Source organism: Trachypithecus francoisi, unplaced genomic scaffold, assembly GCF_009764315.1.
Source record: "Trachypithecus francoisi isolate TF-2019V2 unplaced genomic scaffold, Tfra_2.0 Contig01554, whole genome shotgun sequence".
Classification (NCBI taxonomy): domain Eukaryota; kingdom Metazoa; phylum Chordata; class Mammalia; order Primates; family Cercopithecidae; genus Trachypithecus; species Trachypithecus francoisi.
In genome coordinates, this window is record NW_022681439.1 from 3,894,257 (window position 1) to 3,906,483 (window position 12,227).

Below are 12,227 nucleotides of genomic sequence, written 5' to 3' on the forward strand. Positions count from 1 at the left end.
GCACATTTCTGTGTCTCCTTCCCGGCTGCGGCCGACTGGGTTGTGCCGGCTCGTGTGTGACCGTCCTCCTTGCTGCAGGCCGAGAGCGGAGGCGTAAGCCCAGGCCAGCGAGCAGTGTCCTGTAAAGGGACGGGTACATTTGGGCGCTTGCAATTCTCCCATTCCCAAAAACCGATCGGAAGAGGGCTGTTGGTTGATTCTTGAAAGGAGAGTGTATTTCCTGTTGGCCTGAGAATTTGGGGTGAACTGGGACAAGTGATCAGAAGGAGAGCAAAAACTCCCCGATTCTGGCAGCCTCAGGAGCTGCTGGGCTTTCTCCGGAGGTGCTGGGCTTTCTCCACCAACTGCAGGATCCAGGTTCAATTTCAGCAACTAGCCAGAGGCGTTTTCAAAGAGTAACTAATTTCTTGTCTTTCCAGAAAGTTACAGAGGGATATTTTCTCCACCTTCTATTGTTGTAGTAATTCAACTCAGGCAATGTATCAGCCATTTGAAAAGGCAGAGAATGTGATAAAGACAAATATTCGATTTATGACATTTTTTGCATCTACATTTTAAAGTCTGCAAGTTGCTACCTGTGTGTATACTGGAAGTTGGATTATAAAATTCTGAATCTCCTTTCTTTGCCAATGTTATGAGAGAAAAAATATTACATTATCTTGAAGAACTGCAGGAGTTGAGTATTCCAGAAAATGCAATAAAATAGGTCAGCTACTTGATTTAAAAGTCAAATACTGGATCTTTTATTAAGGTAAACTCATAATTCTTTAACTTTATTTTCAAAGGGAAAAGTTAGTGACCTCAGGTCAATTTTTTTATCTGTTCGCTAACCAAACTTGCTGGAATGAACTATTCGCCAAACTAATAGTTTATTGCATATTTTGAAAGCAAATAAGCTTTTAGGAGTTATCTTGTGATTATATAATACAATACAGTACTATTAATTCCATTATTATTACTAGTGATGTTGCAAAAAAGGTGAAAAGCATTATGTGGTGTGTATTAAAGATTCCGTTTCCAGATTTTACAGTAATAAAGATGATCATTTATTATAGTACATACATCTGAGGTACTTTCTTGTGTTACGTTAGAAATCTGTAGCAATAGTCAACTGTGTTTTAGAACTTTCTTTTTGCCCGTTAGGACAGTTTTATAAAAATCTGTTATAAGTGTTTTACAAATATTAATTTATAATCCTCACTCCTAAGCTTCACGATGACTTTACAAAATAGGTGCCTTTAATATTTGCATTTTGCAGATGAGGAAACTGAGGCACAGAGAGGCTAAGTAATTTGTCTAAGGGTATTTATTCCGTAAGTGTCAGAGCCTGGATTCAATATATAGTTAATATTCTTGTAAATCTACTATTGAAATAAAAAAGAAATATTTGTCGGGAGTAGTTGCCTTTTCTTAAAGAGAGAAATGGAGTGTGCTGGACAGCTTCAAGTCCCTGGAGCCCTGCTGATCCCATCCCCTTCCCCCACCCCTTCTGATTGTACTTTGATCTTCCACAAGTTTCAAAACTTTCCAGTGCTTCAGTTCCCTCTTGTAAAATGAGGAGAGACACCTGTACAATGAGGAGAGTTGTAGAGAAGAAGACTTGGAGGTAATTCAGACAGCAGGTAATTCAGAAAGTGGAGCTCTTGTTTTATCAGAAAAATTGCCTGATAGCAAAACGCAGGATGCTGGGAAGTATATAATCAAGTTCCACAAACTGCTCTTTCCCCAAGCTTCCACTTTGGTGTTAGGATTCTGCTTATGGGTGGACTTATGATTCCATATGAAGAACACATTCAGTGAATTAGAATGGTCCAGTGGGTTATTCTGTAGAGCAACATTGTACATTCTTCTCACTTTTCTGGTTCTGATATACAATTTGCAAAATGACTAAATTATAACTATTTGCAAGAAACCTGTAACTTGTCCGATTTGACGTCCACATGGTATAGTGTGTGGATGAGGGTTTCACAGCCCTCTTCATGAGGCTTAGCAGACACCGTTGTTCATTTATAAACATTTGGACTCTACTTCTGTTTTGTTTTTTTTTTGGTTTTTTTTTTTTTTGTTTTTTTATTACAAACAAACTTTGTTAGGTTGTTATTTTGTATAGTTTGTCCTTGTCCCCCCAAGGACAATCTAAAGTTCTTTCTAGGTCAGTAATGCTTGGGGAGAGATGGGGGAACGGAGGAGGTGAGAGATTTCTTGGGTCCCAGGCGCTCTGCATGAACCCCAAACTTTTGGGCTTACACTTACAAAAATATGCTTGCAGAATAAGGTAACATTAAAGTCCTTCCTGACAAGCAATATAAAAATAATTGACCAAGATCACAACCAATAACTGCACGCCCAAGACCCGGGAAGCCCCTGGTCCCCGGGGCGCCTCTCCCAGACTTGCCTGGGCCGCCTGACCCAACGCCTGGACAAAACAAAGGCCCCTGCTTCCCGGCACCGCGCGGCCTCCGGAGCTGGACCCCCAAACCCCCGTGGCGACTTCGATTGCAGCGTGGAAGAAACAAGCACGCAAGTAGACAGTGGGTTCTGAAAGCTCTGGGATGAACCGCCCTCTCTCTTTTTCTTACTCCTCCTTTAGGAACCCGGCTGCAGCGAGGAGGAAGGAGCCAGCCTGGCCCTCTGCCTTGGAGCCAGCCTAGCAGCTTCTGCGCCCGTGGCCGCAGGTGTCCTGGAGGCCTCTCGGCGTGACGAGTGGGGGACCCGAAGGCCCGTGCGCCACCTCCAGGCTTGGACGCTGCCCTCCATCTTCTGCCCCCAATAGGTGCTCCGGACCTCCCGGCCCTGGGGTGAATTCAGCTGCTCCGGCATCACCTTCCGGAACCACCAAAAATTCAGATTGGGATTTTCCGGAGTAAACAAGAACCTAGAGTCTTTGCTCAATGCTGGATTTAATACGTATATATTTTTAAGCGATTTGGTTTTTTCCCCTTTGATTTTTGGTCTTCGTGACAGTTCCTCCCACGCATATTATTGTTGTTGCCGTCGTTTTTTCTCCCCGCGTGGCTCCTTGACCTGCGAGGGAGAAGGAGGACCCCGAAGCCGGGAGCTCTCAGGGGCGATGTACCAGAGCCTGGCCATGGCCGCCAACCACGGGCCGCCCCCCGGTGCCTACGAGGCGGGCGGCCCCGGCGCCTTCATGCACGGCGCGGGCGCTGCATCCTCGCCGGTCTACGTGCCGACGCCCCGGGTGCCCTCCTCCGTGCTGGGCCTGTCCTACCTCCAGGGCGGAGGCGCAGGATCTGCGTCCGGAGGCGCCTCGGGCGGCAGCTCTGGTGCGGCCGCGTCTGGTGCCGGGCCCGGGACCCAGCAGGGCAGCCCAGGCTGGAGCCAGGCGGGAGCCGACGGAGCCGCCTACACCCCGCCGCCGGTGTCACCGCGCTTCTCCTTCCCGGGGACCACCGGGTCCCTGGCGGCCGCCGCCGCCGCCGCCGCGGCCCGGGAAGCTGCGGCCTACAGCGGCGGCGGCGGAGCGGCGGGCGCGGGCCTGGCTGGCCGCGAGCAGTACGGGCGCGCCGGCTTCGCGGGCTCCTACTCCAGCCCCTACCCGGCCTACATGGCCGACGTGGGCGCGTCCTGGGCCGCGGCCGCCGCCGCCTCCGCCGGCCCCTTCGACAGCCCGGTCCTGCACAGCCTACCCGGCCGGGCCAACCCCGCTGCCCGGCACCCCAATCTCGGTGAGTAGGAGCGCGAGGGCTGGGGCGCGTGGGGGCCGGGGCAGAGGCCGTCTCGAGCCCGTTCTAGGGCCTCTTGTTTTTCCGCGAGCGCCTGCGTCGGGCTGGGGATGGTGCTGGACTCCCTCGGGTTTCCAGGGAAGGCAGAAGCCAGTGCGGGGCTGGCGACATCACAGCCCCAGGAGATCGGCTTCTGTGCAGTGGGCCGGACCTGCCCGCGGGGGCCGCTTTGGAGACGGTGGCAGGTCGGAGTGCGGCCCTCCCGCCATCCCGGACATCGGCGTGGCCACGCCGCGCTGTGGGTGACGCGGGAGGACAGCGGGCTCCCTGGAGAGCCGGGGGCAGCGGCCTGAGCTCCCCTCGTGGACGCTGCTGTCAATTGCTGGGTTTCTGCGCCCATTTCCTCCCCACCCGCCCTCGGGCCTCCGCAGGGAACTGATTACAGCGGTTTGGACCTTAGACCTTCTGGGCCATTTGGCGGCCCAGTTGGAGGATCCCTCGGGGTGGCTGATGCTGCTGATTTTCCTGTCGGGGGTCTCACACCGAGAACAAAGGAGGGATGGACAAAGGAGACGCCGGGGAGATGCGCGGAACTGGAGCGGGCACCTTGCGGGTGGCACCAGCCCGGCGCGTGGGCGCATCATGCCGGCGGCCGGGGGGGAACACAGGGACCCCAGACGGGCTTGTTTGTGACACCCGAGTTAAATGGAGACTGCAGTCGCTTGCACGCGTGGAGCCTTCTCTTCTCGCGTGGGCCAGGGTTGGAAATAACCATTGTGGGAGGTTCTGTACAGTGTTTGCATCGGATGTCAGACGGGGAGGGATGGCAAACGTGTCTCCACGTCCACCGATTCACCCATAATCCCGGGGCAGCGGGGTCTGAGAAGGGGAAGAAAGGGAAGCGGCAATCCCTAGTTCAAAATGCAAACGACCTCTGGAATTTCGGAAGAGACGGAGGAGGGAGTTTGAATTGCGCCCACCCTGTGGGGGAGGGGAAGCCCGGACTTGAGAAGCAAAGCTCGCGTTTATTGACCACCTACTAAGTGCTAAATCCTTCTGCATTTGTTCTCACTTTGAAGAGTAAAGGTTGCCCCTGCCAGGTTTCCAGGCTTGGGCTGGCTCCGATAAAGGCCCGGGCTTTGAAGCGCTTTTAAATTATTCTCTGGCTCTGGGTGGCCAGGGAAGGTCCCCTGGGGTGCAGCCGAATACACATCGCCGGCAAACTGATTAACCCTGGAAGTGGCGCCGAGGCCCGGTCTGCGGCCCTTGGTGTTCCCCTCCCCCTCATCCCTCTTGGGGGAGCCAGACGGCCACCCCCGGGGAGGAGGGCCCCCGCCGAGCCTCGCAGCGACCTCTGCGAGATTGGGCGGCGACATCTCCACACAATGGCGCCCGCAGGCGGGAGTGTGGGGCGGGGCGGGGCGCCCTGGCCTTGCGCGCTTACGGGGTCCTCTCCAGGGCCCTCTGGGGTCTCTGACTTAAAATAGGCAGGACTGGGTCAGGAGATCGAGACCATCCTGGCCAACATGTTGAAACCCCGCCTCTACTAAAATACAAAAAAAAAAAAAAAAAAAAAAAATATATATATATATATATATATAGCCGGTAGTGGTGGCGGCGCCTGTAGTCCCAGCTACTCGGGAGACTGAGGCAGGAGAATCGCCTGAACCCGGGAGGCGGAAGTTGCAGTGAGCGGAGATCCAGCCACTGCACTCCAGCCTGGCGACAGACCAAGACTCCGTCTCCAAAAAAAAAAAAAAAAATAGGAGGACTGGTCCAGGGAGAGTTTGCTTTGTAATCCCGATAATCCTGGAGGGGATTTGGTGTTTGGTTAAGCAAAAGAGAGTTCAAAATCGTGAGTTACATCCAGCAGTGTAAAAACGAAATATCGGCAGGGCGCGGTGGCTCACACCTGTAATCTCAGCACTTTGGGAGGCCCAGGCGGGCGGATCACGAGGTCAGGAGTTCCTGGCCGATGTGGTGAAACCCCATCTCTACTAAAAATACAAAAATTAGCTGGGTGTGGTGGTGCTTGCCTGTGGTCCCAATTACTTGGGAGGCTGAGGCCGGAGAGTCGCTTGAACCCCAGAGGTGGAGGTTGCAGTGAGCCGAGATTGCACCACTGCACTCCAGGCCTGGCGACAGAGGGAGACTCCATCTCAAAACAAACAAACCAAAAAAAAAAAAAAAAAAAAAAACCTGAAATACTATGTGAGTGTGCACACAGGATTCAGATTTTAAAATGTCAGTCATGCCATGTAGAGGCTGCTGCTGAAGTGATGTTTCCCAAATTCCTGTGTCAGCAAATGGCAAGCTGACCTCCCTGAGCGTCTCTCTGCCAAGAACTGCCACCTGCCTTCTCTGGGCTCTTCCCGGATAGCTTATGAAGTCCACAGCCTTTGAGTCTGGCCTAGAGGGTAGATTTTCTCTTCCGCACGCAGCCAGGTGTTTTAGGAGAGGTGTAACTCTCTGTGAGGGAACACAGGGCATGTTGAACTTGTTGGCATTCATAGCTTCGGCGTGTTCTGCAGGTGGCACTTACATAAAAGCAACTGAAGTTAAAAGCAATGCATGTGGTCAGGCGCGGAGGCTCATGCCTGTAATCCCAGCACTTTGGGAGGCTGAGGGGGGAGGATCATTTGAGGCCAAGAGTTCGAGGTGAGCCTGGGCAACATAGTGAGACCCCATCCCTACAAAACATTTTTAAAAATTAGTCAGGCATGGGGTTGGGTGCCTGTAGTCCCAGCTTCGGAAGCTGAGGTAGGAGGATCACATGAGCCCGAGACCACTGCACTCCAGCCTGGGTGACAGAGTGAGACCTGTCTCAAAAAAAAAAAGCCAGTGCATGTGAATGTGCTTTTTATATGTTCTTCCCATCACTTGGGCTCTCCTAGCTGCCTGGCAGCTTTAGTGAGGACCAGCATCACATACTAGCTGAGCCTGAGTGATGGAGGGAAGATGAGAATCGACCCCAGAGTTCTGAGGAGTTGCCACTGAGCCCTAAGATGGCCAGACAGTGCGGTGGGAAGAGCACAGGGTTTTAAAGTTGGGCAAACCTAGATTCAGTTCCAGGAGCCTCGTGTCATCTTGGGTAAGTTACTTACCTCTCTTGGTCTCACCTCTTTTTCTGTAAAATGGGATCATCATAACTTTTTTTAGTATTGCCTTAAATTAGAAAAATAAGGTAATACTTGTGAAGAATTTGGCTTTGGCCCTTCATAAATGATGGTTATTTTATTGAATAGCCACTCACTATCATGTGGCGTTACTAATTTTGCTGGTGTACCCAGGACTGAGGGTGTTCTCGGAATGTGGGTTTGTTAGTGGTAAACCTGGGACAGTCCCCAGTGAACACAGACTGTTGGACACTCAATAAAATGGTGCATGACCCATCGCTGCAGTTTGGTAATGAGCTGAGGACAAAGGAGAAACAGCAGAGGAGAAGCAGCTGAGAGCAAAGGAGAAGCAGCATTCTTCTTCCCTCTGCTGAGACTCTGGAAGTTGTCACTTAAGTGCTGCCATCTGCATTTGGTATTGAAGGGTGAGGAAGAGATTGTCAGGAATTTTTTTAAAAAAGAAATATTGGGCCGGGCGCGGTGGCTCACACCTGTAATCCCAGCACTTTGGGAGGCCGAGGTGGATGGATCATGAAGTCAGGAGATCGAGACCATTCTGGCAAACACGGTGAAACCCCGTCTCTACTAAAACATACAAAAAATTAGCTGGGCATGGTGGCGAGCACCTGTAGTCCCAGCTACTTGGGATGCTGAGGCAGGAGAATGGAGTGAACCCGAGAGGCGGAGCTTGCAGTGAGCCCAGATGGCGCCACTGCACTCCAGCCTGGGTGGCAGAGTGAGACTCCAGCTCAAAAAGGTATGTATATATATTGACCATTTTATAGGGAAAAAAAGAAAAAGAAAAAGAGGCCAGGCTCAGTGGTTCACATCTGTAATCCCACCCTTTGGGAGGCTAAGGTGGGAGGATTGCTTGAGCTCGGGAGCTTGAGATAAGCCTGGACAACATAGTGAGAGCACATCTCTAAAAAAAAAAAAAAATTAGCTGGGCATGATAATGCTTGCATGTAACTCCAGCAACTCAGGAGGCTGAGGTGGGAGGATCATTTGAGTCAGGGAGGTTGACTGAGGCTGCAGTGAGCCGTGATCGCACCACTGTACTCTTACCTGGAGAACAGAGCAAAGACCCTGTCTCAAAAAAAGAAAAAGAAAGGATATACTCTACTAATATGTTGTGTGGCACCATGAAATAATACAATGCAACCTGGCCTTTGGTTTAAATAACATATTTGTCACTATAAGTAAAACTATACAGACTAATTCACCCTTAACTCGGAAACTGTTTTTAATTTCACTGAGGAGAAATAAGAGAACATTTTTATTTTTCTATGTAACTGCTGTAGTTTTAACAATATCTTGCCATAGTTCTTATGTTGGTTATTTGAATAGGGCAAAAATCAAAATAATAAAAGTTAACAGGGGCCTCTGTAAAGCCCTGAACTTAGGTTGGAAGAAATAAGTGTGGCCTGATTGCAATGTATGTGAACTTTAATTCACTCCAAGTTCCATATGAGCTATGACCCTAAAACAACTGTTAAAATCATTAATTAGACTGCATGAATGGAATTATGTGACCTTACTGAGGGCAGGTACAGAGTCTTACTCATATTTAAGTGCCTGGCACATGTTGGACACTTAGCAAATATTTGCGTAGGGATCTTGGTGGTAATTGCCCCAGGACTCTGCCCTACCTGGGTCCAACCACAGAGAATGGCTGCAGGAGTCCATTAAGAAGCAAACTGGAGAGCCCTAGGGGAAGGGTGGGCAGGATGGAAGAGGGTTCTGGAAACTTCAGGGAACCACTGGTGGAAAGTAGGGCTTTTAGGCTAGAGAAGTCACTGAGTGGATAAAAGTAAGTTGGAGTATGACTGTGTCCAAATTTCTAAAAATCAAAAAAACAAAACAAAACAAAAAAAGACCATGGCCTTTTACCTCTGTGTTACTGAAGGTGAGCGATATTAGATGCGAGAACACTCCTAGATGATTGTGGTTGTGTGGAAATGCAATATGGAATGTGACTTGCGTTCATCATAAACTCCTGGGCACTGGAAACACCGTGGTGGAGGTGGGCGGACAGTTCTTGCCTTGCAGGGGCTAGGATCTGCATGCGCCTGTGAAACAGACAGAGCCGGAGAAGGTAGCTCTTGCCTTTTAAAGAACCCAGTCACGGTGGTTACACATGTATCTCCATATGGCAATATTGTGGAGCTGTGCTCTTAAAATGGGATCTTTTATTGCGTGTACATTACACCTCAGTGAAGCTGATTTTTGTACCAGTTAATGCTTATGAGTACTTAAGGCTGAAAAGGAGACCGAAATGGAAATAGATTGTAAATATGCCTTGACGGATATATGGTGGTAGGTGTTACTGGAAAGGCTAGGAAAATATATTTTACTATGGGATAACAATTATTTTGTGTAATGGAGAAATAAGCAATTATGATATTCTCCCAGGATTTCAAAAATTTTGAGTCATTTTTAGAGTCAATAAAAATAACAACACAATGAAATACATGTACAGTATATCACTGTGTACCCAAACGATTTATTTAAAAGCAGTTTTGCCCCATTAGGGATGGAGTGGGGGCATTCAAGGTGTTCTCGGAGTTTGTTTATGGTGCAGGTCAGTGAAAAACCCTGAAGTGTTTTCTGGATCTTTTGGGACCTGCTTATCAAGTACGCTAGTGGCTTTCAGAGTCGGCTCATTTGTGTGGGGAACTTTGTGAAACTGGAGAATGATTTGTCAGTCTTCAGGAAAACCAAAGTTGTTTAACTTTCTGGTTACCACCCTGAGCAGGTCAGTCAGAGCTGGGGTTGGTCTGTGGTGCTACGCTGGGAACGAATTAAATAAGGAAGGCGTGTTGGGGTAGCCAGGGGTGTGGCACTACCTCTAGTGAGCCCAATTGTGTCCCATCAAAAGGTCAGGCCACATTTGCTAGGCACTTTCTAAGCACTCAGGTGGAATGATGCCCAGGAGACAGTTCTAGATAACGTTTTATTCTGTATCCCTTCCCATTTCTTTTCTTACTTAAATGCACTAAGAAAACAAACATACTGAGGTGTGGGGAAACAGGAACTCTGATACCTGTGGGTGGGAGTGTAAATCGCTCTGACCTTTATGGAGAGTCTTTGGTGTAGTAGCCATAAAATTGCGAAGTAGACAGCCCTGACTCCGGAATTTTCATTTCTAGGGATTTGTTCCACAAATACACTGGCACATATTAATTTCAGTATTGCTCGTAATAACAAAATTGGAAATAATCTACTTGTGCATCCTCAGGGGACTGTTTGTATGCACATGGCACGTAGAAACCATAAGCTATGTGGGCATAAAAATAATGAAGTTCGTTATCTAATGTATGGAGTCCTCACAAAGACATTTATAAATGCAGGAAGTGTATATAGCACTTTACTCTTTGTGTTAAAAAAAAAAAGGGAAGAAAAAGATTATATTCACTTGAAAATACAAAATCTCACGAGAAAGTTGTAACACAGATTTGCCTGTGGGGAGGAAAGCCGGTAGGGGAGGGGTACTGGTAGAAAAGGGATTTTCACTATGCATGCCTTGGAACTCTTTGAATTTTTTAACCACCTTAATCATTTTTATAGTCATTTCTGTGCTTCATTAATCCATTTAATAACAAGAAAATACATTTAACATACAAGGAAGTTAAAGTTAAGTTTAATCTAAAAATTTCAAATCATTGGCTGGGTGCAGTGGCTCACTCCTGTAATCCCAGCACTTTGGGAGGCCAAGGCGGGCGGATCGTGAGATCAGGAGTTCAAGACCAGCCTGGCCAACGTGGTGAAACCCTGTCTCTACTAAAAATACAAAAATTAGCTGGGCATGGTGGCACGTGCCTGTAATCCCAGCTGCTCAGGAGGCTGAGGCAGGAGAACTGCTTGAACCCGGGAGTCGGAGGTTGCAGTGAACCAAGATCACACCACTGCATTCCAGCCTGGGCAACAGAGCAAGACTCCATCTCGGGAAAAAAAAATTCAAATCATCTTAGCCATTTTTAAGTATACAGTTCAGTAGTGTTAAGTATATTCGCATTGCTGTGTATCAGATCTTTAGAACTTAAACTCTGCCCATTAAAATACGACTCCCATTCCTCTCCACACCAGCCCCTGGTAGCCCCCATTCTATTTTCTTTTTCTTGTGAATTTGACCACTCTAGGGACCTCATACAAGTAGAATCATACAGTATTTGTCCTTTTGTTTCTGGCTAATGTCACTTAACATAATGTCTTCATGATTCATCCATGTTGTATCATGTGCCAGAATTTCCTTCCTTTTTAAGGCTGAATAATATTCCTTTGTATGTGTAGACCACGTTTGGTTTATCCATCCATCCATGGATGGACACCTGAGATGCTTCTCCCTCTTGGCTATTGTGAATAATGCTGCTATGAACATGGGTATGCAAATGGAACTTTTGAATATTGAAGGATGTGACTATATTACCTATTTTAAAAAATATATTAAACTAATTAAGTTTTAAAAAACAGATTATGGTATTCATGAATCAACTTCCTGAAAGTAGAGTTTTTTTTTAAAAAAGAAGATTCTGTACTGAGTGTTGATGGATGTACAGGAAAATTGCTTTCAGGTATAGGTTGCTTTTATTAAATTTGTCTTTTGCCCATTCTTTTATAATTTTGGGGGTTTTCCTTTGTGCTCAAGCTTCCTCAAGATTCTTAATAGGTAGATCAAAACTATCCTGAGTGACAATCCTGTATTTGGCTTTTGAGTTTGCTTATCTCACAGGAGGTTGCTTTACTGAGAGGGGCGAGTCTCTCCTCCTGGTCTCAGTACTGGTAGTAGATCTAAGTCAGCAATGGGCAGACACCCCAACCCCACACTACTGTGGCGTCCCCACTTGTGGGCACAAACACTCACATACTAGGCAATGGTGACCTCTCCAGGTAGGCAGTTTTCCCTCAGGTTATATTGGAGTCAGAACCTGCCTGAAAACCGCTAACCGGCTGCAGTGGTGGGATTGTGTGAAGAACAAGTTACCTTCCTCCAGGGCAAGGTGATTCTTTTCAACAAATTTTAAGACAATTTAGTTGTACTGAATTTAGAGCTGAAGCCAGTTGCAAATGTAGCTGCTTGTGTTTGCATAAGAAAGAGGAAGTATGCTGGTTTTCCTTTCCTCGTTCCAGAAGGGGGCAATTCTTGCGGATGAGAGCTGCTGCTTTAAGAACTTGAAGCGAGTTTTCAGACGTCTGAGACTATTTGTGTTTTGGGAACGTATTTGTCCTAGCCTGCTTGCAGAATCAGCTGATAAGGCTCTCTTGGGAAGGAGTATCGCTCTGCTGTATTGGCCTCTGGTAGACCATGACATGGCCCCATGTACCATACAACATAAACCGGTTACTAAGACTAATTTAATGGCTATCTCTAGAGCTACTCTTTTGTCACCTTCTAAAGAAGACCGGGAAGACAGTATGAATGGGGTTATAA

General features: G+C 47.9%; 1 protein-coding gene across 4 annotated transcripts in view; it reads left to right on the forward strand.

The window, feature by feature from the left end:
* The window catches only part of GATA4 (GATA binding protein 4), an 84,476-nt gene that overhangs the window by 28,321 nt on the left and 43,928 nt on the right, over positions 1-12,227 (forward strand). For all 4 annotated transcript variants that reach the window (XM_033177110.1, XM_033177121.1, XM_033177101.1 and 1 more), the window contains exon 2: positions 2,591-3,686. In XM_033177110.1, coding sequence (XP_033033001.1) covers positions 3,071-3,686 — 616 coding nt within the window. In that variant the 5' untranslated portion in view covers positions 2,591-3,070. The remainder of the gene's footprint in view (positions 1-2,590; positions 3,687-12,227) is intronic.